At 40.2% G+C, this 27,663-nt stretch overlaps 1 protein-coding gene across 1 annotated transcript; it reads right to left on the bottom strand.

The window, feature by feature from the left end:
• Positions 1-268: 268 nt before the first annotated feature.
• RDH10 (retinol dehydrogenase 10) lies at positions 269-26,349 on the bottom strand. Its single transcript, XM_051769053.1, has 6 exons — positions 25,811-26,349; positions 25,133-25,368; positions 5,452-5,550; positions 4,014-4,159; positions 3,570-3,701; positions 269-1,661 (listed from the first exon to the last, which is right to left on the bottom strand). The coding sequence occupies exons 1-6, from the start codon at positions 26,100-26,102 to the stop codon at positions 1,538-1,540; spliced, it is 1,029 nt and encodes a 342-aa protein (XP_051625013.1). The 5' UTR covers positions 26,103-26,349; the 3' UTR covers positions 269-1,537.
• Between the last annotated feature and the right edge of the window lie 1,314 nt (positions 26,350-27,663).

Genomic DNA, 27,663 nt, shown 5'->3' with positions numbered 1-27,663 from the left:
ACACCAAAATTAATATTCTTCAATATCTCTTTGACCAGTTATTTCTTCAATGAGTTTAGATGATAGACAAAACTGTCAGCTCCTACAGCCTAATTTCACAGTACTTACCAATAGACTTATAGAGATTACACTGTAAACCATGTAGCTGATGAAGTGGATACAGGAATTGAGACATAAATATTTGATCTGTGTTGATACTAGAGAGCTGCAGAACAGGCACAAGTAGTTTGTGTTAGTTCAGTCTTTAAAGGAAACATTCCAATCGCTGTTTTAAGGAAAAGGTGGCTCACTTTAATAACCACAGGCATTGGTCACTATTTAACAAGACATTCTAAAAAAGTAATCACAATTTGTGTGATAGTAGTTTACAAGTGGATGGTATACATTAAGATACAGAGGTAGAAGTTCACTTTTACAATGCTTCACTAATACAGATTACCAAATTCAAGGCACAAAATTGTTCGCTTTACAAAAAATACTGTAAAAATGTCATTTGCTGTTCTACAATGTGAGTACGGCTCAAAAAAAATCTTTACAACCTTTCATGTTCTGCATGTAGAGTTGCATCACGCATTATTCTATTTTTCCTTTGCTAATAATTGGAATATGACCAGCACTTACATAAACAGTAAGTATCTCAGCTAAATTGCTTTGTCTTTTAGGCACAAGTCCAGTTACAGAATTTAACACAACAGCTTCCTTGGGGGGTGGGAGAACTCTGTCAGAAGTAAGAATGAGGAGGAAGAAAAGAAACATGTAGTCCACAACAGTAAACTGGACTCTGACATATAAAGGGAAACAGAACAGAGCATATTTCAAATCAAGGTACTTGAAAAAAGTCAGCTTAAATCACTGACTGAATTCCTAAAAAAACAGATGCCCAGTACAAGTTTGCTCTGACAGTATGTAAGACATCCTTTGAATCGGCAGACTTACAAATTTCTTTTAATCTTTGTTTAAATAGAACAGACAGTTGCAACAAAAGAGAATTACACCACGATTTGGCCATGTGTCCTTTAGAGAGCTTGGGTGAATGAGTGAAGAGATGCATTCAGAAACTGTCCTTGAATTTACTATAAAATCATGAGCAGTAGCTTAAATGACAAGATTTCCCTCTCTCCCTCCCCCTTTCCAATTAACATAGGGAAAGTCAAACCATTTCTGAAACATTGCATCTTCTAGTTGGAGACAACTCTGAGAAGCCTTGGCAGGCTAAGGAAGAGATATCACACAGTGCATCCCTACAAGTAGTATGGCTAGTTTACTGTACATACAGTGATATTCTAAAAGGACAATGGTGGCAGCTACATCGTAAATTCATCTGACTTACCTATCACATTTCCCAAGTACTCTAGTCAGTTTTATTTACAGTATATAAAAACGCACTGATTTTTAGAGTTCAACACACAGGTTTAGGACCCAAGAGAATGCCACATTAAGATGCTGACATTTGCATCTGTTAGATGCAAGTGCACTTCGCAATTCAGTCATGTAACATTATTGCATTCACCTATAAAGGCTAGTCCATCCAAAACTGTTAAATTCCATTTTTTGCTTCATTGTTGTTTGTAGCCTGTTTCCGTTGAGCAATGAAAGGATACATACACTTGTCTGCTCCCAAAAATCGGTACATGCATACAACTGCTTCAAATGGCAGAATACTGTGGAAAAGAGGTTATAAATTTGTTAGACAGCATAAAACAAAACCTCTGCTTACGTATACTTGTAAGTATATGCACTTACATGTACTATGTACTCGGTCTCCTTAAAAGCAACATAATAGCTATTAGAGTCTTAAAGACTTAAAGGATTTTTATTTCACAGGGATACTTGGAGAATTGAAATTCTAGAGTCCCAACCACAAAGGCAACCAGAAAGGAAGAAGCTGTTTATTCAAATCCCTCCAGCTTAGACCTGATTTTCTGTTTCTTCACAAGCAGTGTGATAGCTTGTTTTAAAGAAGTGGGGGGGAAAGGGGTGGGGTGATGGGGCAAGGGCATCACAGAAGGTCTACTCAAGGCAAAGCATCTGCTGAAAGCCACATCAGCAGAGGTCATCAGACATTTAAGATATTCTTTAATGTGGGATTAGTGTTAGTTAATGCCATTCTTTGATCACCAGATGTCTAACAACCTTGATTTATATTCTAAACGCAATCATCCATCCTCAAAAAGAAAGGTCCGAAGTAAAGAGAGCAATTTCCTTTTTCCCCCCCTCCAGATAAAATTCCAAGAGGTGATTATGTGATAGGTACCTGGCTACAGACCCTTCTCTCGTGCACAATATATTGTTTTTATTTCAAGAGTAGCACTCAGGGGCTCTAGTGAAGGACTAAAATGGGATTCCTCAGCCCCTGGAAACAGCAGCAGACATTCAGTGGAAAGCAGTGCACAAATTCCAGCCATCAGGAGTAATGACCACTGAAGCACCAAGAAGTAGATGTCACTGGTACAGGTGTCCTCACTGCCAGCAGTACTGCTTGTGCAGTAGCGACTGGAGGGCCTTTGATCTGAAGGCTGCTGCCTGGGGCATGGATTATGCAGAAGCTTTGATCTCCCTGTTGGAAGCTAAAAGGGCCTTTGATGTGACTGTTGCTGCATAAGGCACTGCTTGTGCAGGAAGCGCTGAAGCACCCTCTGAGCTTCTGCTTGAAGAAGTTAGTTCTTAAAGATACTGACAGTGGCCTCCATTTGTTGGCAGAATAGATTGATATATATGCTCTTCCAGGAAGAGGTGAGCAGTAAAGATTCCTCTATTCTTAGGTGAGCCTGTCCACCAGGAGAGATTTGAGGAGGAGAACCACTTTGTAAGTGGAATAAAAGTCACCAAGGTTCTCAGTTTCAACCATCCCTCGCAGAAGGAAAATAAGACAACGCTCTATTTTAAAGGTTCCCCTTATATATTACAGATTTAAAACAAAACCACAGACAGCTCTGAAGCTGATCTCCACAAACCAGAATGCAAGTGATGTTGCATCAGAGAAATTGAAGCAACTCCTGCATTACCCTGCATCATTAAAGTGTCAGCCTGGTTACAGATGAAACAGTTTCTATCCAAACAACTGTTGTGTATTAGAACAAAAATAGTAACGCCTTTAAATAGTCCTTCCACAGACTTCTACTCTGAAAATTGGTTCCAAATGTGCAGGTTTTCAGTTCATCTACAATATTTGTGCAAGTTCTGGAGAATCTGCAGGCAGGGTCTCCTACACACTGGTTCTAGATACAAGTGGTTAAATGTTAGTCTGCTGCCTCGTGCCCCATTCCTAGAGAGAATCTCAAACAGGGGAAATAAAAGTCTGTTGAAAAGAAAATGGGAATCTAAGGAAGATGGGAGATACCAGAAGGTTAAAACAAGGATGCATAAATACATGGGATCTCAGGTTTATGCAGCTTCCCAAGTGAGCTACCTATAAGCATGCAAGCCAAGAGAGAGACTTATGAATTCTAACAAAACCACACCCATGGTCTGTGCGGGTGGGTGTTTATATTCAGGTATTGGACATGCTCCTGTATTTTGCTAGTATTTTGTGCATTGTATTGCCAACTAACTGAGACTTCAGCTCTTACCTTTTCATGAAGGTGACCATATACATGAGGCGAGGTGTGCAGATCATTGGCTGGTCTGTAAGGATAGCTCTCATAGCCTGCTTCACACAGTATTCTGGTTTCAAGGGTGGAAGGAAAGGCTCAATTTCTTTTCTGAAATATTTAAGACAGATTGATATGATACATAAAGGACCACAGACCTCAGTGAAGAGTTCATTAACTCACTTTCCTTGGAACTTCTTTACATTCACTGTTAAATTACAAAGACTATAACTCAAAAGTTGCATTGCCTGTGTACAAAACGACAGAAGACAGCAAATTCAGAAATTCTCTTTTTTGAGTAACACTAATGTATACTAAAGCAGATATAACATTTACTTTAATATTTTTTATGGTAACATTTGAGTTACCTTCAAATACTTTTATGGCACTACAAGCACAGAGCAGAAGGAGAATTCTACTCACCTGATCCTGCACCCTCTAAACATTCCTGTATCTACAAGATAAGGGCAGACTAAAGTAGTTTTGATTCCATCCTTTTCAGCAGCCTTCAATTCATGGCTCAAAGACTCATGGAAACCTACAGCTCCAAATTTGCTGGCACAATAATCCTGTGTTGGCAATGAACGAAGCCAAAAAAAAAAAAAAAAAAAGGAACACAGAAAGGACAGATATGAATGATGTTCAAAGCCAGCATACCTGAGGTGATTCTGCACAGATTTTCAAAGCAACAACAAAAGACACTCACTGAATAGAGGATCAAATCAACTCATTTATCACTTTACTTTTGAGGCAATTAGCCCAGAATCATGAAAGCAGGAAAGCTGAATGTAGGAGGATATTACCTTGGATTCAAGTCTTTGAATCAGGCAGGCTTGCATGACAAGTTACTCCAATTACCAGTTTGCTTAATAATAAATGGTACAACAAAGGACTGAGATACCTAATACTACCTTGGGTCAGATTTGAAAACACTTGGAGAGTTGGCACAGCGTAGGCATAAAAATCTTAATGGTGTTATTTTTAAGATTAGTTTCAACAGAAGACATAATGGAGTTTTGAATATTTCTTTGAGATAATATACTAAATTCAGCAAAATAAAAAATAATTGCATAGACAGCAGTAGCATTTGAGTTTTCTGTTGGATGTGTCCATCTCTTCTGGTGGTCACACCCACAGGAAATCCTTTGTAGCTTTCTCAAAACAGTAAATAATCTACAAAGGCTTGAATTACACCAGCTTCATCTATTTGTGTTATGAAACACTGTGGTTTAAGGCCCTGGATTGAGCCTTACCTGTATGCAAAGAAGCCTGTGTGCTTATGGGGTAATATGACCATTATTATTTTAGACATATTAATTAATTTTTACTAACTGAATGTTTTTTGTTCACACTTGCATTTGTACTAATGACCCAAAAAGCAAGACAATAAGCTCTAATCCTAACCTTTTTTTATGCACCAAACAAGTCTCACAAACTGGAGTTCTCAAACAGCTGCTAGTGAAGCGAGACATATATTCTGGAAGGTTTACAGCCATTTCCTCACAGAAACAACAAACAGAAAACATCACTTTTGAAAGCCTTTGGCTTTAAGCTTAACATAGAAGATCTTGCCAGGAGTAGGTGGTCAACTTTCAAGTTGCTAAATTTATTCAAAGATCATTTAGCATTCTGAAACCCTTGGCCATCCTCAGCTTTCGGTGAGGTGGCACGTCCACCATCCAAGTAGATGAATGCAATGGCTGCCTGAGTCCTGAGGGAGCCACGTGTTGACATGCTACCCATCACCACAGCCTCCAAGTATCTTAGAAAATTTGACTTCATTTTCTCTAGCTGATAAAATTAAAAAAGCTTATCCTAACCAAGAAGTGCCAATTTTTTTATAAAGTATAGTCTAACAAACCTCCACTCCGGCAGTACTGAATAATCCCAAGGAACTTGCAACTGTCACGATGTGTCCATGGTTCATTTCCAGCATCTTGGGAAGGAATGCTTTAGTGGTCTAAGAAGTGAAAAAACAAAACACACACAAACAACATCAACAAACAAAAAACCCAAAACCAAACAAAAAAACCAGCACACCATACCATGAACAAGCTACATTAGTAATAAGTTTTCAAAACATCTCTCATTTATTATCAAGAATATAAAAGTACAATGATTGTACTGGTTTTGAACTTCTGAGTTTGTCAAAAACGCCAACAGAAAATCTACAGCTTGTTTGTGAATTCAGACAGCAAGTCAGCAAGGATTACATCTCCAGAAAACCTAAGGTTAAAGGATCAATTGAGTTCAGAGATGTTTATTTTTCTGCAAGAGACTAGTTATCAGAAAGAGATAATTTGACCTTAAGATGGAAGTCACATTTTTTTAAAGACAGAAAAAGGAATGCAAAGTGTTTAATTACACCATCCAGCACTTCTGTTGAGATCAGTACCAATTATCAGTTCTAATTACTGACAGTGTGTTTCGTAAGTTAGATATGGCTAGTTTTATCCAAATAACTTATCACCTTGGGCATTTTACATTAAAAGAAATACTAAAGGTAGAGTTTTTGCTGATGTTACTTTTTACTTACAATACAATAAACACCTGCTAGTCTAAATTATTTTCCACCTCTATTAGTATCCATAAACATTGCTATAACTAAAAAGACAAGATATACATTTGTTACCAATTCCTTAGAAGTTTAAAAATAAAACAAGATAAAGCCAAAGCAAGTCTCAAGATGAAACTTTCATTTTAACCTCCAATTTTTATGTTTTGATTATAACAAAGTTTGTTTCTGAGTCAGACTTAACACCTTTAAAAAATTAAATTTTAAGCCACAAATTGAAGGTACTTGCTAGAAGATCACCCCTACTAGATTACGTACCTTTGTCATATCTCTCTTTTGAAGCTGACTCAACACTTTCTCATTTTAATAAGTATTAAGCAGAGTGCCATATATGCTACAAAAATCAATGAAGTAGTAAAATGGCATGTGTAGTTACAATGTACTTCGGTTTCTAGGTTGTCAGTGTACCATATGAGATCACTTTTAAATTGCCCAAGAACTTCAGAAAATGCTTTTTAACCACAGACATGCCTAGTTAATATATCAGTCTATTAGTGACAGAGCTACTAGTCTAACTCACTCAGTACCACTCAGTTTAAACCTCCCAGAAACCTAGTCTGCCCATGTAATTTGTATCCAAACTCAGAGCATGAAAATGCCCCTTACGTATTTGCTACTTGCTTAATTGTTGGTCTGAGTAGTGTCAGCTGCATTCTTTAAAAGACTTGCAAGCTACAGCTGAATCCATCTAATTCCATTCTTAGGCTGTCTGCATTTTCCAATCATAGACGTCAGGACAGTTTTGCTCTAATGATTTTCACATGTTCCTGTACAACATTTTTGCCTGCAGGTGTTAAATGACTAATCCAGACCTCCTAACACCACACAAAAGAGTGTTTTCACTGGACAGCTGGCAGATGATAGAAGATTAACAGACCTCCTGACTCCTTGCCTTTACTGTTGATTCATACAACTCCTAGATTCTGTCATAACTACAAAACGAAGCTAATTATAAAAAAATAATCAGAGCAAGCTGCCTTGCATTTGTTTCTTTCCTCATGGCAGGGATCTCTAAACCTCTTGTACTGAGCCTCGGACAAGAATTCAGTTTGCTGTTAAACTAATCTGTGCCAGGCACACAAAGTTTCAGCCTTTCTTCCCTTGTTGCATGGCAACAAAGCCCAGTCATCATCGGGCAGTGCCGACTGAAATCGTAAGAGGCTTCGCTTGGATGGCACTGAACTTTTACAGAGTGCTCTTTATCTGGAGCCTGCCTTGCACACTCCAACACCAGTGGTGTGTACACTATCCTGGATGCTCTGTGCTATCCCTATAAGATATCTGTGCCCTGACTCGGTCTTGCTAAAAATTTACTCCCCTCCAAAGCATTTGTCAGCTCCATCATCAGTTTCCACTTATGTCTCAGCTATCTGTCCACATCACATTGGAATGACTGATTGCCACCTCCCATTGCAGAAAGCTGGATAATGCTGACTGAAGCTCTGGCTGCAAACCACAGCAACTACAGGAAAGGGGCAATTGCCTTGAGTTTTTCTCGGGGGAGAGAAAGAAGTAGTAATAGATTTTTTCCCTACCACTTTCAAGGCATGAATCAATGTTTTCTTCCAAAAGATAAACAGGCAAGTGCACTAAGCTATAAAGTGCACCCTTACTATAGCACTGGTTTTTTCCTTTTTTTTTTTGTTGTTAATATGATGAACTATAACTAGGTGTCCATAAATGTCTATATTTAGCTATGGCTGAAGAAGAGAATTTTCAGTCATATATATAAATATGGGAAATAACCAGAACAGTAAATTGCAGAAAGCCCACTAATCTATGCTACACTGCTTGAAAGCAAAAAGATTACAAAATCTGAGTTTTCAGGGCTTGTGGCTAAAGTAACTCATTTTCAACCAGAAGAAATTGGCACATGATGAATAAAGCCTGTTGAGCACACTTTTGGGTGACGTCTTCAGCATCTCAAGTGCAGACTGAACAACTCCCAGTGCAGAACTATAGTCACTTCATGTAAGTCATCTCTTAAAAAGTCATTTATGGCCACATAGGAAAAAAACACAGCTCCTCTGCTCTAAAGACAATTAGCAATTCATAGAAATCTTTGCATGAGACCTCAGTGCTCTGAAGCAGCCTGTTCAGAGCAGGCCCCTGTACTTTGTCATGGGATGTTATCCCACAGATCCATTTAAAACCTGAAGCTGAGGCAGTCTATAAAGATAGCACAACTATCACATGTAGGAAACTTTGCAGCCAACTATCAGCATCTCAGATAAATGGGTGTCAGAGAAAGTCATCTCGATTGCTGCCACCCTCCAGCCATCTGCAGCAGCTGGGAGTCAACACTTAAAAACAAGCACTCTCAGAGGCAGACACACCCTATGGGGGGATGCATTTCCAGGCTCAGAGTAATGGCTTGCCCATTGCTCCTCCCAGCCTCCTCTCGATGGGAAAAAACAAACCCAAAGTTAAGTTACTCTTTCATTGTATAAGCAAACCCCAAATAAATCAGTGTTCTTCCTGAGTTTCTGGCACAGCACACTTTCTTGATCAAAGCAGCTTTCTCTATACTCTGGTCCCCAGTTTTTCTGCACGTTACATAAACCAGATCAACCTAGTTTCTAGTTTCTTTCAGCTTCAGCTACATCTGCCTACCAGACCTGAAGTCTTCTGTGTTCTTGTTGTGCTGCTGAGAAACTAGTTAAGAGTTTGACTGGTTTGGGGCAAGATGCCTCCTGGGTGGCCTTCCCATCTGGAATTTGTCTGAACAGGTAGCACAGCCCACATTAGTCTTTGAGGTGATGCATGGACATGCTAATCCTCCATTAAAAAAAAAAAAGTGTTAGAAGATACCAAGCAAGAAATGTGTTTTGTCCATGGCATTAGAGGTCATGAACCAGGCCCCCAAAATAATTCAAATCAACTCAAGTGATTTAATCAAACAATCTGCCTTCTGGTTTGATCCTTGAGGTTTCAATTTTACCTTTCACAGCTGCAGAGGAAGACATTTAAACAAAACGTTGAAGTACTTAAAGCTAGAGCTACACCATTTATTCGTGACAAACATACCAGTTTTCAACATTGAGGAGAAACAAATAAGTAGAATATAATGGATGAAAGGAATTGCGTTGTGATGCATCAGGGTGAAGAATCAGAGAAGTTATGCAATATTTAACATCAAGAAATGCAAGTTAAGCATCCTTTTCACCCAGAATTAGCTTTTTTTTAATTTAGGAAAGAAAAAACCCAAATCCCAAAAGCATAGTGAAAACATGAATTTTCTAACCTGCAATATACTTTAGACACACAGAAACTAGGTAGGATAGATAGAACATATGAAGCTGTTCTGAACAAAGAGTAGAGCTGGTTTTTAAAGTGAGTTTAACCTGTCAGTTTTTTGGAGTGTAGAGATCAATATCTTCTAAGCATATTCCTCTATGCTTCTGAATATACCAGTAAGAAAAAACTATTCCCAGTAGCTGTAACCAAACATCTATTTCACGTGCACACAGCTTAAATGACTTATTTCTCACAAGTGTGAAACTGAACAAGCATTTACATGTCACTTCATAGCTTTCGTAATCTGTTCTCAACATTTTGGTTTACGGCAAATTAACTTCTAACAGTCTAGCACTTCTTCCCTCCCCTTCCCCAAATTCTTTAGTTCCATTCTTAATGAAACAAAACTCAAAAGATTGTGCAACACAAAGAACAGCACAGCTGCAATGTCAAGACAAATTAGTCTAAATACAGCAAATGAGAATATGAAGAAATACTGTGTTTGGGAAAGTGATTTTTTAATTAAATTTTGGATTAATTATTCTTAAAGAAGAAAGCAAGCAGAAAACAATGTTAGCTGTATGCAGCTCAACACAATGGATACTGAATGCAGAAAACATACCAAAGCAGAAAAGTACGTGCTACCTCATGTTTAGAGAGTTGCCTTTGTATCAAAGAAAGAAACAAGCAGGTACCAACACAAAGTCCTTAAAGTTTCTATTTTTCAATATAATAAGTTTCTTTATACTTTCTGCTTTCTGTCAATAGTCTTTTTAAACTATTTTGATGGCATAAACAAACTGCACTACTGTAAGGTAGGAATCCCTTTATACCAAAGGAATAGCTCATTTTCCACACAGCTCCTTCAGGTAAGGAAGATGGAAAGCATGGGGTTTTTTTCAGGCTTATCTAAACAGGTGAGTTTTTACATCACTAGTTATCCACAACAGTGGCATACTGGTATAAAATAGAGGATATTTACTCCCAAGCCACAGCTACTCCTGAGTGCCAGGGCCTCTGCCTGACAGCACAAATGCATGCGACATTCAGGTAAAATGTGTTGTTTCAACTTCATGTTAAAATCTACTCAGCCAGATCCAAGAAGCAAAACTGGTGTGGTTAGTCAAAGACTTGCATCCAGACATCTCTGGGAACTAAAGGTACCAGAGACTATAACTGCTTGCTGCAATCCGTGTTAGCTAATCCTGTGACTCACAGTGACAAGAAAAGGTTTTTTTCTAAAATACATGTTATCTCCTCTCCCTCCCTTAGCATGGACATTCAGACTTCTTTTCTTCCCATTATTCTTCACAGTCCACAGCAGAACATGCTGCAAGTTCTCTTACTCCTGTGCAGGACAGCATGTGGCCACTCACTCTACCTATGGAACCTAATAGAGAGATTTCCACATGCCCCAATTTCTCATTCCATTCCAGTAACTGAGAAGAAATGCACAAATGTTTGACAAAAGAGCACCTCTAACTCTTCTGCAGACAGCCTGTGGCACCCTTACCTGAAGTAGGTTTGTCCAAACTATGCAGCATAGCACCAACGTACTACTATATGTTAAAAGGAAAAGGAAGGCAGCCAAAAGGCAGAAAATCCCCATGGTAAGCTTATCAGTAAATACACTGAAGTTATTTTCAGCTACAGTCATACATCCCAGCTTATTTCAGTAGACAACAACTTTAAATACGTTTTATAAACACAAGTTAAAACCTCACTTATAGGATAACATTGAAAGTCATCACCAAATAGTTTTAGAAGAGGCCTTGAAAATATACCCTAGAACTCTTACTCTCAAAGGAAAATTTATTCAAGTTAGAGGCTATAATATCGAAAATGCCTTCTCAAGCACCAAAGCATGAAGTTACAGCCTAGATTTAACCATTTCTTTTCCTTCTAGCTTTTTCATTTAGTTCCAAAGAGAACAGAGAATAATTACTTGTAATTGCATTATCATCTCCCATATAACCTCCACATCCTTCTTAAATTCCTTCATACAAGCATACTGAAATAATGGGCTAAATTGAGATTAGTAACTACGCTAAGACTACATGAAAATATCAAGTACTGAGCTGAAGACTAGGGAGACCACACAACACAAAGGACATGGCTCCAACAGTAACAGGCTGAACATAGCAGGCAGACAGAAGTCTACAACTACTGTTGACCTTGCTAACACAAGAGACCAAAGCTGTACTTTAAAGGACCTCAGATGTCTCTACTGACTGTTTTCAAGAACTGTTGGGCCCCTTCTGGATAATTAGCTGCTGTCTAAGTAAATATTTGACTAGCTGTGGAAATTAGAACAATTTTTGATCTTTGGTTTCTATTCTCAAGAAACGATGATGAAAAATAGGTCAGAATTACACGGTCTTCCTAAAGTAGTGAATAAAAAATAAAATCACATTTCTCTGAATTTTTTATGGGTCTACCCACATCCTTTTTATGTGAAAAGAATCAGGAGATAAACATGATGTCCTCAAGCCAAGCTTCCGTAGATGGCTGTATTAACTATTCAAGGATTGTTCTCAAGTGTGCCTTGCACAGACCCTGCATTCAGAACAAAAAAAAGCTAGACCTTCCAATATTTCATCTCAAAAGACACCCCTTTATTATTTATCCCCTAGCAGGCAACACAACCTTCAATTTCTCATTAAAGCTTTATTTGTCCTTCTCATAAAAACCCACTGTTTTGGGGCCACAGGGATTCCTTTAATATTGTACTACTCTCACAGTTAATGCTTAACGTACATGCACAGTAATAACGCTACAGTTGCCTTGCAACCAGAAGCTCATGAAAGAACAAGATAGACTTAAAAGAAATCTATAATGATGATGAGTACAAGGAAGCAAAGCCACACACACACTCTCCAATACCTTGGATAGGCTACATTTGCAGACAGAGTGAAACTACAGGTAAAAACCTACTCAGTTTGAGAGGTGAAGGTAATACCCAGAAGGAGTAAGTCACAATTAAAAGCAACATCAGGTACTTTAAAACTGTATTTGATTTACAGAGAAATAAGCATATTTTCTCCTCTCTCCAACTCTGTGTGAAATACTGCACTGAAGTACATGAAGTCTTATATAGTAAAGGCATAAGCTATTACTTAAATCACTTGTTTTATAATTTATTATTAATTTATAGAAGTAATTTTCTCTACCCTCACAATGGATCTACATACATAAAATCCCCTGCTTCTCAGACATATTTCATCAGCTGAGAAGCATCAAAGTTGTACAAAAATAGGCGCAATCTTATTTATGGAAGTTTGTTAGTATTAACAAGTATCTGTCACGTACCATTTCCTAAAGAACAGGTATGCTACAGTCCATATTTATGTTACTACATTCTTTAGCTTTTGTATTATTTAGGGTTCAGTTCCCAAATTTCTCCAATTTTTAAAGCCAAGAGCGCCACTTTTTCCTATGAATAGTTCAGTTATTGTAGTGGTTCCTCTTTTGCATGGAGTTAACTCATGTTAAGTATATCAGAAGAAAGATGAAACTGAATTAAGTAGTTTCCTTAATCAGAGCTCAGTGCCACAAAGCTGTTTACAATGGGTAGACAGTAAAGATAAGATAAGTAATGCTATTAAACAAAAAAAAGCACACAGGAAACTAATACCACTAGTTCTCTCTCAAACATTAATCATTGATTTCCACTCTTTACTACTAGAACTAATTATGCTATGCCTAGGGCAACTGAACATTGCCTGACTAAATTGCCTTTTGTATAGCTTGTTAACAAGGCTTAGTTGAAAAAGGCTGTGTCCACAGAGACAGGGATGTGAAAAATGCTTAGGAAGGACATTGCAACAGAAATTTTTATTACTGTTGCCTTATCACGTCTCTACATTGTCTCCCCCCTCATTTCTTTTAAGGGCTTAATTTCCTCTGTCTTACCCCAAATTGGGGTAGAAAATAGCTTTGTTCTTCCTCTCATCTGAAGTGTAGGTTAAATACTGAAGAACGCTACCTAAGTAATACAATTCTGGCTTCAGAAACTTTCCTCTTGAGAGTCAAGGTGGAAAAGATATCACTACATCAGCTTTACAGTGCTCTGCTGCTACTCAAACTCTTCAGTAAAGCTTTTCTGCATCCCCCCACACTGTATCACTCTAGATTTTGAGTGCACCATTATCTAGGGCAGGGGTTTAGGTACACAGAGCAGAGCCAAAGATAGCACTGATTTCTCCTTCAGAACATTTCACTTCCTTTTAGAGGATTCACTACTTTATATGTTTTTTGGGCATGAAGAAATTCAGGTATTCAAGCTAAACTACCCTTGTTATTGCTATACCAGCAAATGGAATTTAGATCCTTTATGTTACTGGTATGCAGTCTCCACCTTTCTGCTCCTAAGAACTTCCTCTTCCTAAGAGGAAACAGATTTTAGATTTACATGCTTTTTAAATTACTTCCCTCCTCAGATGTCAGGCTTGTCCTGTAAAGTATCCAATCTGTCTAATGACTATATATGCCACCAGTTATTTCTGTGGAAATATTTAGCTGCCTTTAATGGACATGCTTGTATATATACACTACCATAAATGCACACTGACTTGTCTACTTTCTAGATATTGCTTGGTTGATGTATAACTGCTTCCTATATATGCAGTAGTATACATAACTGATTATATATTTTGATCTGTTTCCTCAACAGTTTGCAAGTCTTTGATTTCATATGGCTATGAAAAATGAAGCACCATGTCACAGGTTGCCCAGAGAGGTTGTGGAAATCTCCATCCTTAGAGGTATTAAAAAGCTGTTTGGACACTGGCCTGGGTCCCTGGCTCTAGGTGGCCCTGCTTGAGCAAGGGGGATGGACCTGATGATCCTTCCCACCTCGGCCATTCTGTAACTCTCCACTTCAGTATACCAATTCCCTGCTCAACAGCCCATTCCCTCTTCCTCTTATAGAGGAAGTAGTTCACAGGCCAGCAGAGACCTTGCACTCTGTCTGTATGTTAACAGCAAGTTTATCAACACAGAAACTTAACTAACTAGAAAGGATGCTGATTCTTCTGCCACATCTCTCCTGTATCTCTCCAACAGGAGCTCTTGCCTGTAATAAATTATCCTGCTCTGTCTGAAACAGTGTCTGTTCCACTTCCATTTCTCTTTTTCCTTTGGTCTCAAGTCCCTTCAGACAAAAGGAGAGCCCAATGAAGCAGTACAGAGCATCTAGATTAATTTATTGTGGAATTAATATTTTCAGTCGAGTTCAGAAGATACACATACCATACTGTTTTCAGAAACTAATGATTATCCCCCTGGCTATTAGAAGGCCTCCAGTAGCCACTCTCTTGTCAGCTTCTTAAGGATATTCTGAGCTTTCACAAACTATTCTGCCCACTTTGAATTTTAATGGGGTTTAAAGCTTGGTCAGAGCCATCACATACTGGATTCTCGACAGCTAGCAACCAATAGGGCAAAAGACAGTATCTCTACTTAAGCAGTGTCAAAGTGCAAAACATAAATTGCTGATGATGTTTGTTGTGAGTTTCAAATGCCAAACTAATCTAAAAGATGAGAAGGAATAGCAGTAGGTAAGATGGCATAGCAAGAGAGTTGTTGGAGGCCCAGCTATGTGTTTAACCTGCCTTACACTGCAAAAGAAGCAAGTCTAGGTTAAAGTGGAACTTGAAAACAAATGTATACCTGCAGACTTCTCCAGACAGCACAAACTTAGGGCATAATCAAGCATGAGAACTGAAGGTTTCAAAGTACTCCTGCTGAAAAGCTGACCTCTTCCCTCCCACCCAAAGGCATTTTATTAGACAAGTTGATATTCATTCTCCATAAAATTAATCTCATTCTACTCTCAGACTATCATAGCTACCAAACCACAGTTATTACTCAACTTAAAGTATTACACAGTTGGCAGCAGCCACCGAAAAGCAAGATACAATTTAAAGAAAATGAATCCTTCTGTTCAGATCTACCATATTAGCATTTGAGCTTTCTATGTACCCAAGACTAAACACAGAGCTCCAACACAGCTGTGACAGCACAATTACGCTCCTGTAAAACTGGAAATTTAAGTTACAAACCAAATAGGTAGCACCACCAACCTTGTATTCTTCCACAGGCAGATCTATCTGTAAAGATGACCAAATTGGCATTTATTCAAATGTCAAATCTGAAATTACTTTAGATTTTTCTGGTCAAGTGATACATGAAGTTAACACTTGCCTACTCCCTTCCACAAAAGCTGGTTTAAGCCCTGCTGAAGTCAAGTGACTAGAAATTCCTTGTTTATATACTGACAAATGGCTGTGTCAAAGGATTTGTAGTGTTTCAGAGCTATGTTGACATTAGTGTAACAAACACATTAGTTCCTCACTTTCATTAGCACAAGTCTGCAGCAAATGTCCAACCATTTGGAGAGCAGTTATTTATTGCCAGCTATTTGATAATCTTGACAAAAATGAAAACATGCCCCATGAGTCTGTTAAAAATCCACATAACAAATTCATTTTAGGAAAAAACTATTAGATAAGACCTCAGAATATTCTGCTCAGGGAACGAGAACACAATTCAACTTTTAAATACACATTTTTCTCCAGCTTGCCATAAGCTTAGTCATCCTCTGGAATATTTAGTAAAACTTGGTATTTTAGTCTACAGGTTTCCAAAACATTATTAGAGAACAGTATTGTCAGAACTACCTATGGAAAATGTGAAGTCATCATTCATGTTTTATAATATATGTAGCAGACTTTTCAAGAACTGGCTAAGCAGAAAAGGATTGTCTCACATTTTATAGACACCTTAAGGCCAGTACCTCCATTGCAATGCAACTGCCAGAGTACTTGCAGGTAGATGAAGCTGAGTCACTTTACTCATACTGCCCAACTCAGTCACCAAGTCATTGTTTTGAATCATCTGTTTTATAATAAAGAAAGTGATTATGCTACAACTGAGTATCTCACAAGAAGAACAGGTTTAGAAAGAAAGCCTCCCTTTTCACATTTAGTGGAAATAAGATGATACAGTTGAATAGAGATTTAGCTTCAATATTTGTTTAGGAAACAGTAAGACCCTAAAAGGTTACAATTTCTCACGAAGTAACTCACTGACCAAGAAATAGCATTTTTAAAATGCATGAAGCTTAGAGGTTTTTGAAATACTTTGATATTTCTATTTTATACTTCTCCCCAGCCTTCAAAAAAGGAGTGTGCAGAAAATAGTCTTAGCAGGTAAACTTTTGCTTCATAAGCCAACAAAGGATAAAACGATCAGAAGACTCCAGCTAATACACTGACTAAACCAGCAACTAATACAATTGTCAAAGATTCTGCTTGCACAGGCATTTTAACCAAACACCAGCAAACAACTCACTTTCTTAGGAGGTGAATTTTCAACGACAGAGACACGTCCTTTGCGTGCCTGTGGAAACTGCTTAGTTCCCATAAGCTGAAACATGGTTCTGGCCAGATTTTTTCCACATTCTGTGTTAGTACAACTGATTTCCAAAGAAGTCAAACAGTGCAGTACACTGCACTGAGATCACTGCTCTTGATGATAGACAACAGCAGTCATAGTATTGGTTCCAGGCAAATAAGCTAAAGCTGTTAACATAACATTATATGATGTGGACAGAAAACTAACTTGCCTTTATCTAAGGGTTTTTAATAAAGTGTAATTAAAATACTGCCATCTCTGTAGAAGTCAAGTTTTACATTCAGACTGCTATGCAAGTGGCAGATTTGCTACAGCTTGGAACCATTTATGACTACTTAACTATTTAGAGGTTATAAATCCTATTCCAAAAAAAAGTCTCCAAGAATGAGGTTTCATAAGGATAGCCACAGAGGCCCTGTTCAAAGCTACATGGTTTTATCCTATCCCTCCTCATCCCCACACACTCACTACTCCAAGTCTGAAATGTTCATGAGGTGATTCTAGTCTCTAAATAGAAAAACCAACCAATTTGGACAAGTTTGCCTCCCTGCCCTCCAGCCAAGATGAACTGGCTCACCCAAAGACCAGGTGAATATGAAAACTAGAGCAAGGTACGATGCAGATTCAAGGGGCGGTCCCACGTGACAGCTTGCCACCACTAAGCTTCCTTGTAGTTTCATCCTAAGTCAACAGAAATTTTGGACAAGTTACTTTTAAGCATACACTCATGTGCTTTTCCAAAACAACACTGAAAGGAGAGTGCTCAAGAAGCTGTCACACAAGTTCAAACAGATGGCAGAAGCAAGCAGCACTAGGGCACATTCAGGTGCAGAATTCAACAGCCAAACAAACTTGAATTTCAAAAGGCTCACACCAAGTCAGCCACCTCAGCTCCACAGCTGTTCTGGCATTCCTTGGCCTACCATGCCCTCCCATCCCAGTTGTGATAACTCACTGGTGTCAAGTGTTAATTTGACTGACATATAAATCATTATGCTAATATAATTATTTACAAGAACAGGGTGATCATTCAGAAGTGTAAGCACAGACGTAAATCTCTCCCCTGTTTGTGACACATCTTCTTTCAAACTAAACCCTCAAACCCCAAGATTCTATGAATCTCAAAGTCTATGTCTACTCATCTATATTATAACTGCATTTTGAAAGACTTTTCATTTTTTTAAAACGGATTAAGCAGCCTGAGACAACAGGTAAAAGCTTATAGCATCACAGGTAAATCAGTTGCAGTTTGCCTTTGCAGAAAGACCTCTGCCATTTTTTACAAAAGACAGACAGGTATCAGTAACTCAGTTTTACCATCACTGTCAATAGCCAGAAACCTCAAAGGTCAAAGGGAGCAAGGCTTATCAAGTGAGTGATGTGCTGGCTTTTACATACAGAGAACTGTGGAAAGATTTAGTACTAGAGATACATAAAAAAAACCTTTCCTTCCCCCAAAAGCCCTGGAAGTGAAATCAAAGCATGAGAAGCATTGGGAGAGAATAATAGTTCACAGCTGATAAAGATAAAAGTAGAAAAGATTTAAGAACTGCAGTGCTAAAGTGGCAGGGATGGTGCTAGAAAACATAACATTCATCTTTCCTCAGCCTGTCCAGTCAGAGTAATTGATGACACTGAGAGCTATGAAAAAGGATTGCTTACCCTCACAGATCAGTTCAGACAGGTTTTAGGCAGTGATGCAAGCCCTGGGTTAGCAGGACACTTAGCTGCATCATAATTAGGATTGCTTTTCTCCACCGTTGAGCACATGAACACACCTGTCTTCTAGGAGTCTGCTGTAGTCACTTGGTTATTACAGAAAGTTAATAACATAATGACATAACATTAACTTAGCTGTTTTCCATAAAATAAAAGTGGACGTTACTTGTAAATAGAAAAATCCAGAGTTTAAACTCCATTGCCCTCCTCACCTCCACAGGACAAGGAAGGCATACAATCTTTAGATGAGTATTTCACTGAAACACTGACGAGCCACTCTTTCCGCTTCTAGCAAGGTTAGGCACCATGCCGTCAAAGACTATCATCCCATTCAAGGTTTTCCTGTCTCCCCAAAGCCTTCACAGGCAGCAGCATAATTGCAGACCAATGTCAGGGCAGAGGTTTGTGCTTATTCAGCCGACCTACCTCATTCCATAAGAAGGAGGAATTTAACCATCAGACTGCTCGCTCATCCAGGACCATGCTTTCAGAGTAGATTAGCAATCCTGAAAATATTCATACAGTTTGCTGACATGCCTCTGACCCCCAGAAAAAGTCACAGAAGATTGAGGAGTGAGATTATCCCAAGTGCTTACCTCTGCAAGCCATACTGCAACTCCAGCTTTATTTTAGATGGCTGTAGAATTGCAAGCTGATAATAATTAATACTTCAGATATATTTCAAAGAGTTTGAGAAGTCTTGGCATGGTCTCCTCAGGACAACTTTTCTTAACAGAAATTTCACACTGCTTTTCTGTGACACATATTACTGTTTTCACCTAAATTCTTCAAGCTTTATATAGTTTAGTGCATGGAAGTAACTGGCTGATCACACTTCATGCTACCATCTTGGACACCCATCTACAGGCAACAAACAATTAATGCGTCACAATCTGAGAATCTCTATTTTCTGTTCTTAGAGAGTTTAAGATCCAGATACCTTTCAAATGGTGCAGCAAATTAAATTCCAAAGTACTTCTGAGAGAAGCTACTGAAAAACCTCAGGTATGACTGAAGCAGTGTAAGAAAAACATTCCGAATGGTCATTTTAGATTTCTTAACTAACTGGGATGAAAATCAAATACTTTACATCATCAACAAGAGGGAAGGGAAATGCACAAATTCAGGTGCCATTTGAATAAAAGAAGTCAGCATTCTCTACCAGGCAAGGAAGATGCCCTAGCACAGAAAGTATTGGAAGGTTGGTGTTGTAACACATTCAAAGAATCTTCAATATGATTTCCCACAGCCCTGATGGAAATCATGCTAATTAACTAAGAGTGCTATAATCTCTTTTGCTCAGACTCCTCAATATGTAACTACTCATTTGTCATCAAAATACAGTAGACAATGAAGAAGCAGGATGGAACAGCCTCAACAGCCCTCAGAAACTAGAGCTGAGAAACACGTGGAACAACTACAGTTCAGTCAGCAGTACTGTGGAATCTCAATTATAGATGCTCAAACTTATATGATTCCTACTCAAGGCAAATGAAGAGGTGTTTTGCAAAAGACTAAGACCTACCTACCACCCCATCTCAACATGCTTAATTATGAATGATGGCTCTTCAGATGAGTACATTGCCTAAGTCATTTTTATCCTCATCTGTGACTATTCTGAAACTGATACAAGATTGCTGCTATGGCCAAAGCTCAGACATACAGGTACCTAACTAAATGGTTTGGGTTGGTAACCTCACCAAAAAAGGAAGAGAAGACTAACCAAAAAAATTGAAAGTTTGAGTGATTGCTATAAATAAAATATGACCACAAAGCTAAATTATAGATACATAGATACACAGATTGTAAGATACAGGTCACAAAATTAAAGATTGCACAATGGTGACAACTGTGCTTGACACAATGCTAGACAAGTCCTCATAGACCATGACATAAATCTGTGAGGAAAGCTCTGAACTGCTAGTCTTGTCCTTACTCCAGCTTCAGAAATATATATTCATTCATTTATTCTCCAAAACTTGTGTTAAGTACATTACTTTATAAAATGGGAAAGTGCAGATTTTGGGGCATGCATCTGTAAGACAGTATTTTCTTAACTGATAGATTCCCTCAATTTTCTTGAGAAATGAACCCAAGAACATATGAGCAGCAGAACCCTAACAAAGCACTTATAAGTTTTAAGTATGACTAATATGACTATTTCCATAGCTAAGGGTATGATTGCTTTTTCCTTCATACTCACTACCCAGCATGCTACCACAGTATATGAAACACATGTGCTGTCCAGGGTAATTTACTGGTGGCATGTAGTTGGAACAATTTTGCAAGGGAAGAGTTAGTTTTGATGATACTTTTTGGATCACATACATATGTTTTGCTTGAACTTGATCCAACTCATTTTTCAATGGAAAAAAGTCAAGAACATGTAGATTAAACTTTGTAAATACACTTGTGTGTCTTGGGGTACATTATCATGAAATTTAAAAAAAAAATCAAAATCAATTAAAGCTGCTAACTCCACTCATTCAAAATACTAAATATAGCTACCTGGCCCTTCAGTGGAATATTGTCTCTGTATTTGATCATAGGTGTCTGAATCCTAGATTTGATGACAAAAATTAATCTGCTATGCTAATAGGCCACAAGACTCAGCATGGTATAGTTTCAAATAACATAAGATGCTTTTTCTTCTATAGAAGATTCAGAGTGCACATTAAGTGTAGTACTTCCATATTTGAACTAAACAAACGATAGGCATCAGTGAGCTTTATTTAACACCAAGGAGCTTGAAGAGACTACAATTACAACACATAATTTCTGATATATTATAGACAACTATAAACCACTGTTACTCTCCAAGTAATCCTGTCAGTCTAATTAGGCTGATAAGAACAGCAGTTGCATAAATGGGTATTTGATTTAGTAACTCTGTATTAACCATGTTTCCAAGATATATTTAAATTTTAGAGTTTTTAGGCTATTCACAAATGCCCTAAATACTTACTAATATTTCCCTCTTTAATTAGTATTTATGTCTTCCTGTATCAAGGGCAGGCCACCTAAAAAATTACTTCAGATATGCCAGCATACATTTAAAAAAAAAAAAATCATGTAATTTGTAAATAAATGAATGTAACTACTCCAGCTAAGAAAGGAGTACACAAGGCTTTAAAAACTCTGGGTCCTAGTCTCTCTCTACACGGATTTTTTTTTTTTTATATGACAGAGCTAGAGGAGAATGCTTTTGCTTCCCCCTTTTGGTAAGTTGAAGAGAACTCTAGGAGGAGACGAAGCTGAAAGATCTGGAGTATCCACATGTCAGAAACAGATCACTGTTCTCTCAGAGCTCAATACTGTGGATCTGTTGTACAGGAGGACCTTCATGTAAGAGATTTTCAGACCCTGCTCATCACCTCACCCTTGCCCCTGCCCCAACAACCAAATCTAGAAGCATTTCCCAGGTGATGCACAATATTAATATCTATCTATCCATCAATAGATAATTCTTTCAGAAAATAATGTTAGAGTAGGTGCAAGACTCGCAAATTGCCCCAAAAATAAGAGTTTGTACAGTTGTTTTAGTCAATACAGTGGTGCAATCTAAAACACAGTATTTTGATACTTAAGCTTTATTGTAAAACTACAAGAAAAAAAACAACTATATTACCTAAAAACTGATTAAGCAACAGCTTTAACTTATACTGTGATTTAACATTTTTAAAAATTTGAATCCTGACATATGACAGGAAGAAAACTTCTTAGTCTGCGGAAGTTCAGTTCTAATAATTGACAAGTGCAGCCAACTAAGTTATTATTCTTGCAACAGACCGGCAGGAAAGATAGTGTTACACTCCTGCTACAATTTTATGCATCTGCAAATTATAGTGAACCAGAGCTGGCTTGTTTCAAACCAGGAACGGATTTTGTCCCTATGTTTTCAATATCAGAAGCATTCAAGTTATCACAGCATGAAATAACAGGTTTTTAATACTGCAGTGGATTTTATGCTGTGGAAATTGCTACATGATGCAGTGGTGACATGTTTATATAGAACACTCATAGTAAGGATTACACAAATCATAAATGTCAGCAAAATGGAAAGCATCTGTTTAGGCTGTGGCATGCTAAGGATCTCTTGACTGCCAGTTTGTGATATGGTACACAGCCCAGTTGAAGTCACAACAGCAAAACAGTGACAGATTTTCATGTCACCGCCTACTGCAGAAGTTGGGCAGCCTTCAGATGGTAGCTGCTAACAGAAAAGCAAGCTCAGATCACCTGCATTCTGCATGGAGAGCAGGCAATCAATCTTATGTCAGATGTTTCAAGGGAACAGTACTAGAGCCCTATTTTCAGTTTTTATATAGAAGCACTGTGAGGCTTGATTAATGATCAAGAGATGAAAAAGAATTTCCCCTGCACCACAGTAAAAAACCCCCAAAGAAGCAAAACCCCAGAAAGTACAGAAACTTAACTACTGAAGCAATAATACATGCAAGAGCCATGTCTTTACAAAATCCATTTACAGCTTTTTGGACTAAACACCCTCCAAGAATAGTTAAAAGCCTACATAATGCTCCAGAGTATTAGCTTTGCTTTTGGACCACCAGTTTAGCTGACATGGAAAAGACTAGCTATATAAGACTTCACACATCTAGACACATTGTTCTATTTAAGTCAGCATTGACTTGCATCAAAAAAGTTGGCTTCAAATCAGCTGATTCAGATGATATCTTCTGAATTAAGTAGTATTACTTTCAACAGAAGTCCACCCATTATTGGTCAAGCCAACCTTTTCTGGGATTGTGGAGTGGAACACAAGGAAAAGAGTTCTGCCAACAGCAAAAGAAAAGCGGAAAAGCAAAGCAGGACATAGACACAGGATCTACAGGAAGTGTACATATGAACAGATCCTCAATTAAATATAAAGGGTGTTGACTGCTCTTTAAAAACTTAAGCCAAATTCTCAAGTTCCACAGTTCAGACCTAGCTATACCTTCTTGGAGTATTGGACTAATTGTTTTTTTAATTTTCAAGTTACTTCACACTAACATTTAGGGATGAATGGAACTCTTATGGAAACCCAATCAGCAATACTAGACTCTAAGTTTAGTTTTCTATTACTATAAGAGACTCAGAACACACAGAGTGCTTTAAAAAGGTTTCTGAAACTGTTATAAATAAGTGTATGACTTAGGCCTGAAGGAAGAACAGCTGGAGAATTTAGGATCCTCCCATATTTTAACTCATAGTGATGTCATAATTTAGAGCTCTTGGAACTGTTGATTTGGCATTTAAACCACATCAATAACAATCATTAAATCTAGTGCACATCTCTATTGGCTTAAGCACCAACTTAACTTTTATGAAGGGGAACGTGCAGAGCTCTTAATTATAAGAAGTCACATGAGCTTTCTCAGAACCTTTCAGATTGCCTTAAAATATACTTTCAGAGCTCAAGTGTTTCTAAACATACCATCTCATATGCACTGAAGTTTAAGCACTCTCTCTGCAAGCTTTACAATACATTGGAAAGAGACTGCTCTGCCATTAAGTGTTTCACAGTGCAGATTTGAAGGGGCTCCTTTAGGGTTATGAAACAGCATTTCACTTCCACATTAAGAAAGTTCAGTTTAGGAGGGCCTTCTAAGTTTTGAAGATGCAGCTCTGTACAAAATTTCATTAAGAACAGGTAAGACCAGTAAAAAAAGGTTTAAGTTGAAATATATTTCAGATTGCTTAATCCCTTCATTGTTATGCAAGTGTATTTCATAACCTTATTTGAAGAATCAAAGAGCAGTTTTAATACTAACAATGGTCTCAGTCTGACAGCTAATGCTAACCCAAGTGTGCATCATGCCCTCCTTCAACACTCCAATTTATGTAACGCCACACCACTGTGGGTTTAAAAATAAACCACACAGGAAAACAAGATTTAGATGGACAAAAAGAGTAAGATCACATAGCTTGTTCTCCTCGATTAGCATCTGTTAGCTATGGAGACAATACCATCCCAGAAACCATATTAAAGATTTTCTTACTTCTACAGGCAGCCCTCAGAGAAAGCTATGAGGACAAATACGCAGGATTCCTGAAAAAGTGTTCTTGGCTTGATTTCTTGGGAAATCTTTTTCGCTTTTCCTCCCAGCCTTCAAAAGCAACAATTTGCCTCCAAGGCAATTCAAACAACGTTTCCAGCAAAAGTTTTAAACATTTTTTCCAGAAATGTGCAAGCTTGCTATTGCAGCCGTCATTAAAACAGCACCCTAAAGCTGCTAGTGTACTGGCAGAAGAGTATGTGAGGAAGGCTGAGAAGCATTCGTTAACAGTAATAACCTTTAAGCAGATTCAGAGGTTATGCTTATAAAGGTTTTCATATCCAGAGCTACGGAAATGGGCATAAGACTTAGAACTCCGGATTCTGGGAGGATACGGTTGATTTAAAACTATTTGTTAGCAATCTTAATACCATGATTCCTGTTAAACAGAAAAGTTAGTTCACAATAAGAAATCTCCAAAGCAATGAGCTTGCAAATGAAAAGGAGAAAGTGCAGATCTCAAGAAGTTAAGGAACAGCAGTTCATTTCCCAAAATTAACTGCCCAAAAGGGCAGCAGAAAGGAGTTTATAGTTACCCAGAAGTGTGCGTGGCAGTTGACCATCATGGTCCTCTCAATAAGCTCATCAGGACACTCCAGAAGATGGTGCCCGGAGACCACACCAGCATTGTTAACCAGGACAGACACCTCGCCAACCTCCTTGCGGACCCTCTCAGCTATAGAGTAGACATTCTCTCTTTTGCCCACATCACAGGTGTAGGTGTAAACCTGCAAGTTGCAATGGGGCAGCGCATCTTTCTCTCCATCACCAGCTATTAAAGAACACAGACAAGAGAACAGAAGGGGTGGGGGAGCAATAAAGTTCTTACTCGCTTTTTGACATTCAAACAAGTAGTCAAGTGTAAATAGCAAATACAATCCCAAACTAGCAAAACTTCCATTTACTTCGGTGTCAGCGCAGTACACAAGAACTCGGTTATTTACTACCGCTGTCAAAGTGCTTTAAGAAAAGCCACAGGTTTTAGAGCCGCCGCTGGAGCCCAAGGCTGCGCGAAAAAGGTCTGCGCTCAGCGCTGCGGGAACGGGGCCGGCTCTGCCTGGCAGCGGCAGCCGCGGGAGTCCGACACCCCCGCGCCCGGCGGTCTCCGGCCCGGAGTCGCTCTCACGGCCCGCCGCTGGTGAGGCGGCCCCGGGCCGGGCAGGTGAGGGGCGAGGGGCAGCGCCCGGAGCCCGCCCCAGCAGCGCGGCGCTTACCTCTGGGGGCGGCGGTGGCCGCCTCCTCGGCCATCTCCCGGTAGATGTGCCGCACCATGCCCGCCGTCTCCTCGTTGCTCTGCGTGTTGATGTCCCACAGCACCAGCAGCGCCCGGCGCCGGGCAAACTCCAGGGCGAAGAGGCGGCCCAGGCCGCTGCCCGCCCCGGTGATCAGGCACACCTGCCCCGCCACGCTCTTCTCCTTGGGCCGCACTAGCCACTTGGCCGCGGCCAGCACGAACGCCCACAGCACTCGGAAAGTCACCACGAAGAACTCCAGCAGGATGTTCATGCTGCCGGAGCGCGGGGGGATCCGCGGGGCCGGCGGCGCGGAGCCTCCTCGCCGCTCGGCTCCCCCACCTGGGGCCGCCGCTGCCCGAGACCGCCCCTGAGGGCGCCGAGGGAGGCTCCGCTCCCGGGGTCCCGCCGCCGAGCTCCCCTTCTCCGACCTCGGCACCCTGTGCCCCGCCTCAGTCACACACGCCGAGGAAGGAGCCCGGACGCGGCTCTGCCCACCCGCTGCTGCTGCTGCCGCCGCCCTGTCCCGTCCCGCCCGCGGCCCCGCTACTGGCAGTACACATCTTGCTCGCTCGGCCCTCTATATAGAGCGGACAGGGCGGCCGAGCCCCGCCCCTGGGCTGGCCCATCCCGCCCCGCATTCCCGGGACCCTCCGCCCCCGCCACGCCCCGCCCCGCCAACGAGGGAGGTCCCCGCCGGGAACGGGAGTGGGAGCGGCTGGAGCTTCGCGCGGCTCGGGGCGGGAATCCCGGCGGCTCCCCCCGCCCCCGGCCTGAGACTACATGTCCCGGGGTGCGCGGCGCCCGTCGCAGCGCCATCTCGGGGTGGCCGAGGGCGGCCGGGCAGCGGCGCAGCTGCCGCAGCGGGGACCGGGGAGCACGAACGGGAGCTGAAGGTCCGTGCTCGGGGCAGCGGCGAGTGGCCGGGAGCCGCCGGGATCCCTGCAGGATGCCCGGGACACGCGGGCCTCGGGTTTCTCTGCTGAACAAAACCCCGATGTTTTTTCGGTCTGTCAGCCAGCTTTAGGGCCACTGGTATCTCACTAGCCACAGACTGAAGTGGGAGCTCACAGGTGCCAGCACACGGAACGTGGTTTTTTTTCTGTGCGACAACAGCGGCCTCTCCCTATAGATGGGCACCCTGCGGCCCCTCGGCACCCGAGCATCCCGCTCCAGGGCATCTGCCAGCTCCAGAGGATGAGGAGCAGAGCGTGCCCTTGCAATTTCCCACACGTGGACCAGCAGGACTTATCCCACTGTCTCTGCCCGCCAGCAGCCGCGTCCCTTTCTTCCTACGGTGCCCTTTTGTTCCCTGCGCAGCCACCAGTTCTCAGAAAAGTTGTTGGAGCTTTATATTTGTGACTGTTGCCTCTCGGATTTAGCAGAAATTCGAGTTCAAAAGTTTTGGAAAAATGTGCAGACAACCTCTTCCTTAGTAGATATTGCAGGTGTTTTAGTTCATATTTGCGTGATTTTAATCACCCCCTTTTATAATATTTCTAATGAGATCAAGTGATATTAGCACAAAATACTGCTATTTTAAAAAATCAGCATCGATACAGCTGTAACTAGAATCCCGAGTATTCTCAATAACGTTCTCGGGTGTTAGTGCCACCCGGCACCTCTGCGTGTTGTCAACAGACAACAAACAAAAACAGCAAACGCAGAGTTCGGCATTCCTTATTCCCAGCCCTGCTGCCCACACTTCTTTTATACCGGACAGTTCTTTGCTGCTCAGAGTTCCAATGACTTCCCTTCTTCCCGTACGTGTGTAATGATGTGCCGGCGCCTCCGTAGGGGATTTTAGGAGTACAGGTAGGATCAGAATAGGATCA

The sequence above is a fragment of the Manacus candei genome, unplaced genomic scaffold (assembly GCF_025592945.1).
Source record: "Manacus candei isolate 608988 ecotype Guabito, Panama unplaced genomic scaffold, ASM2559294v1 h1tg000008l, whole genome shotgun sequence".
NCBI classification, from domain to species: Eukaryota; Metazoa; Chordata; class Aves; order Passeriformes; family Pipridae; genus Manacus; species Manacus candei.
This window is presented reverse-complemented; position numbering and strand designations above follow the sequence as displayed.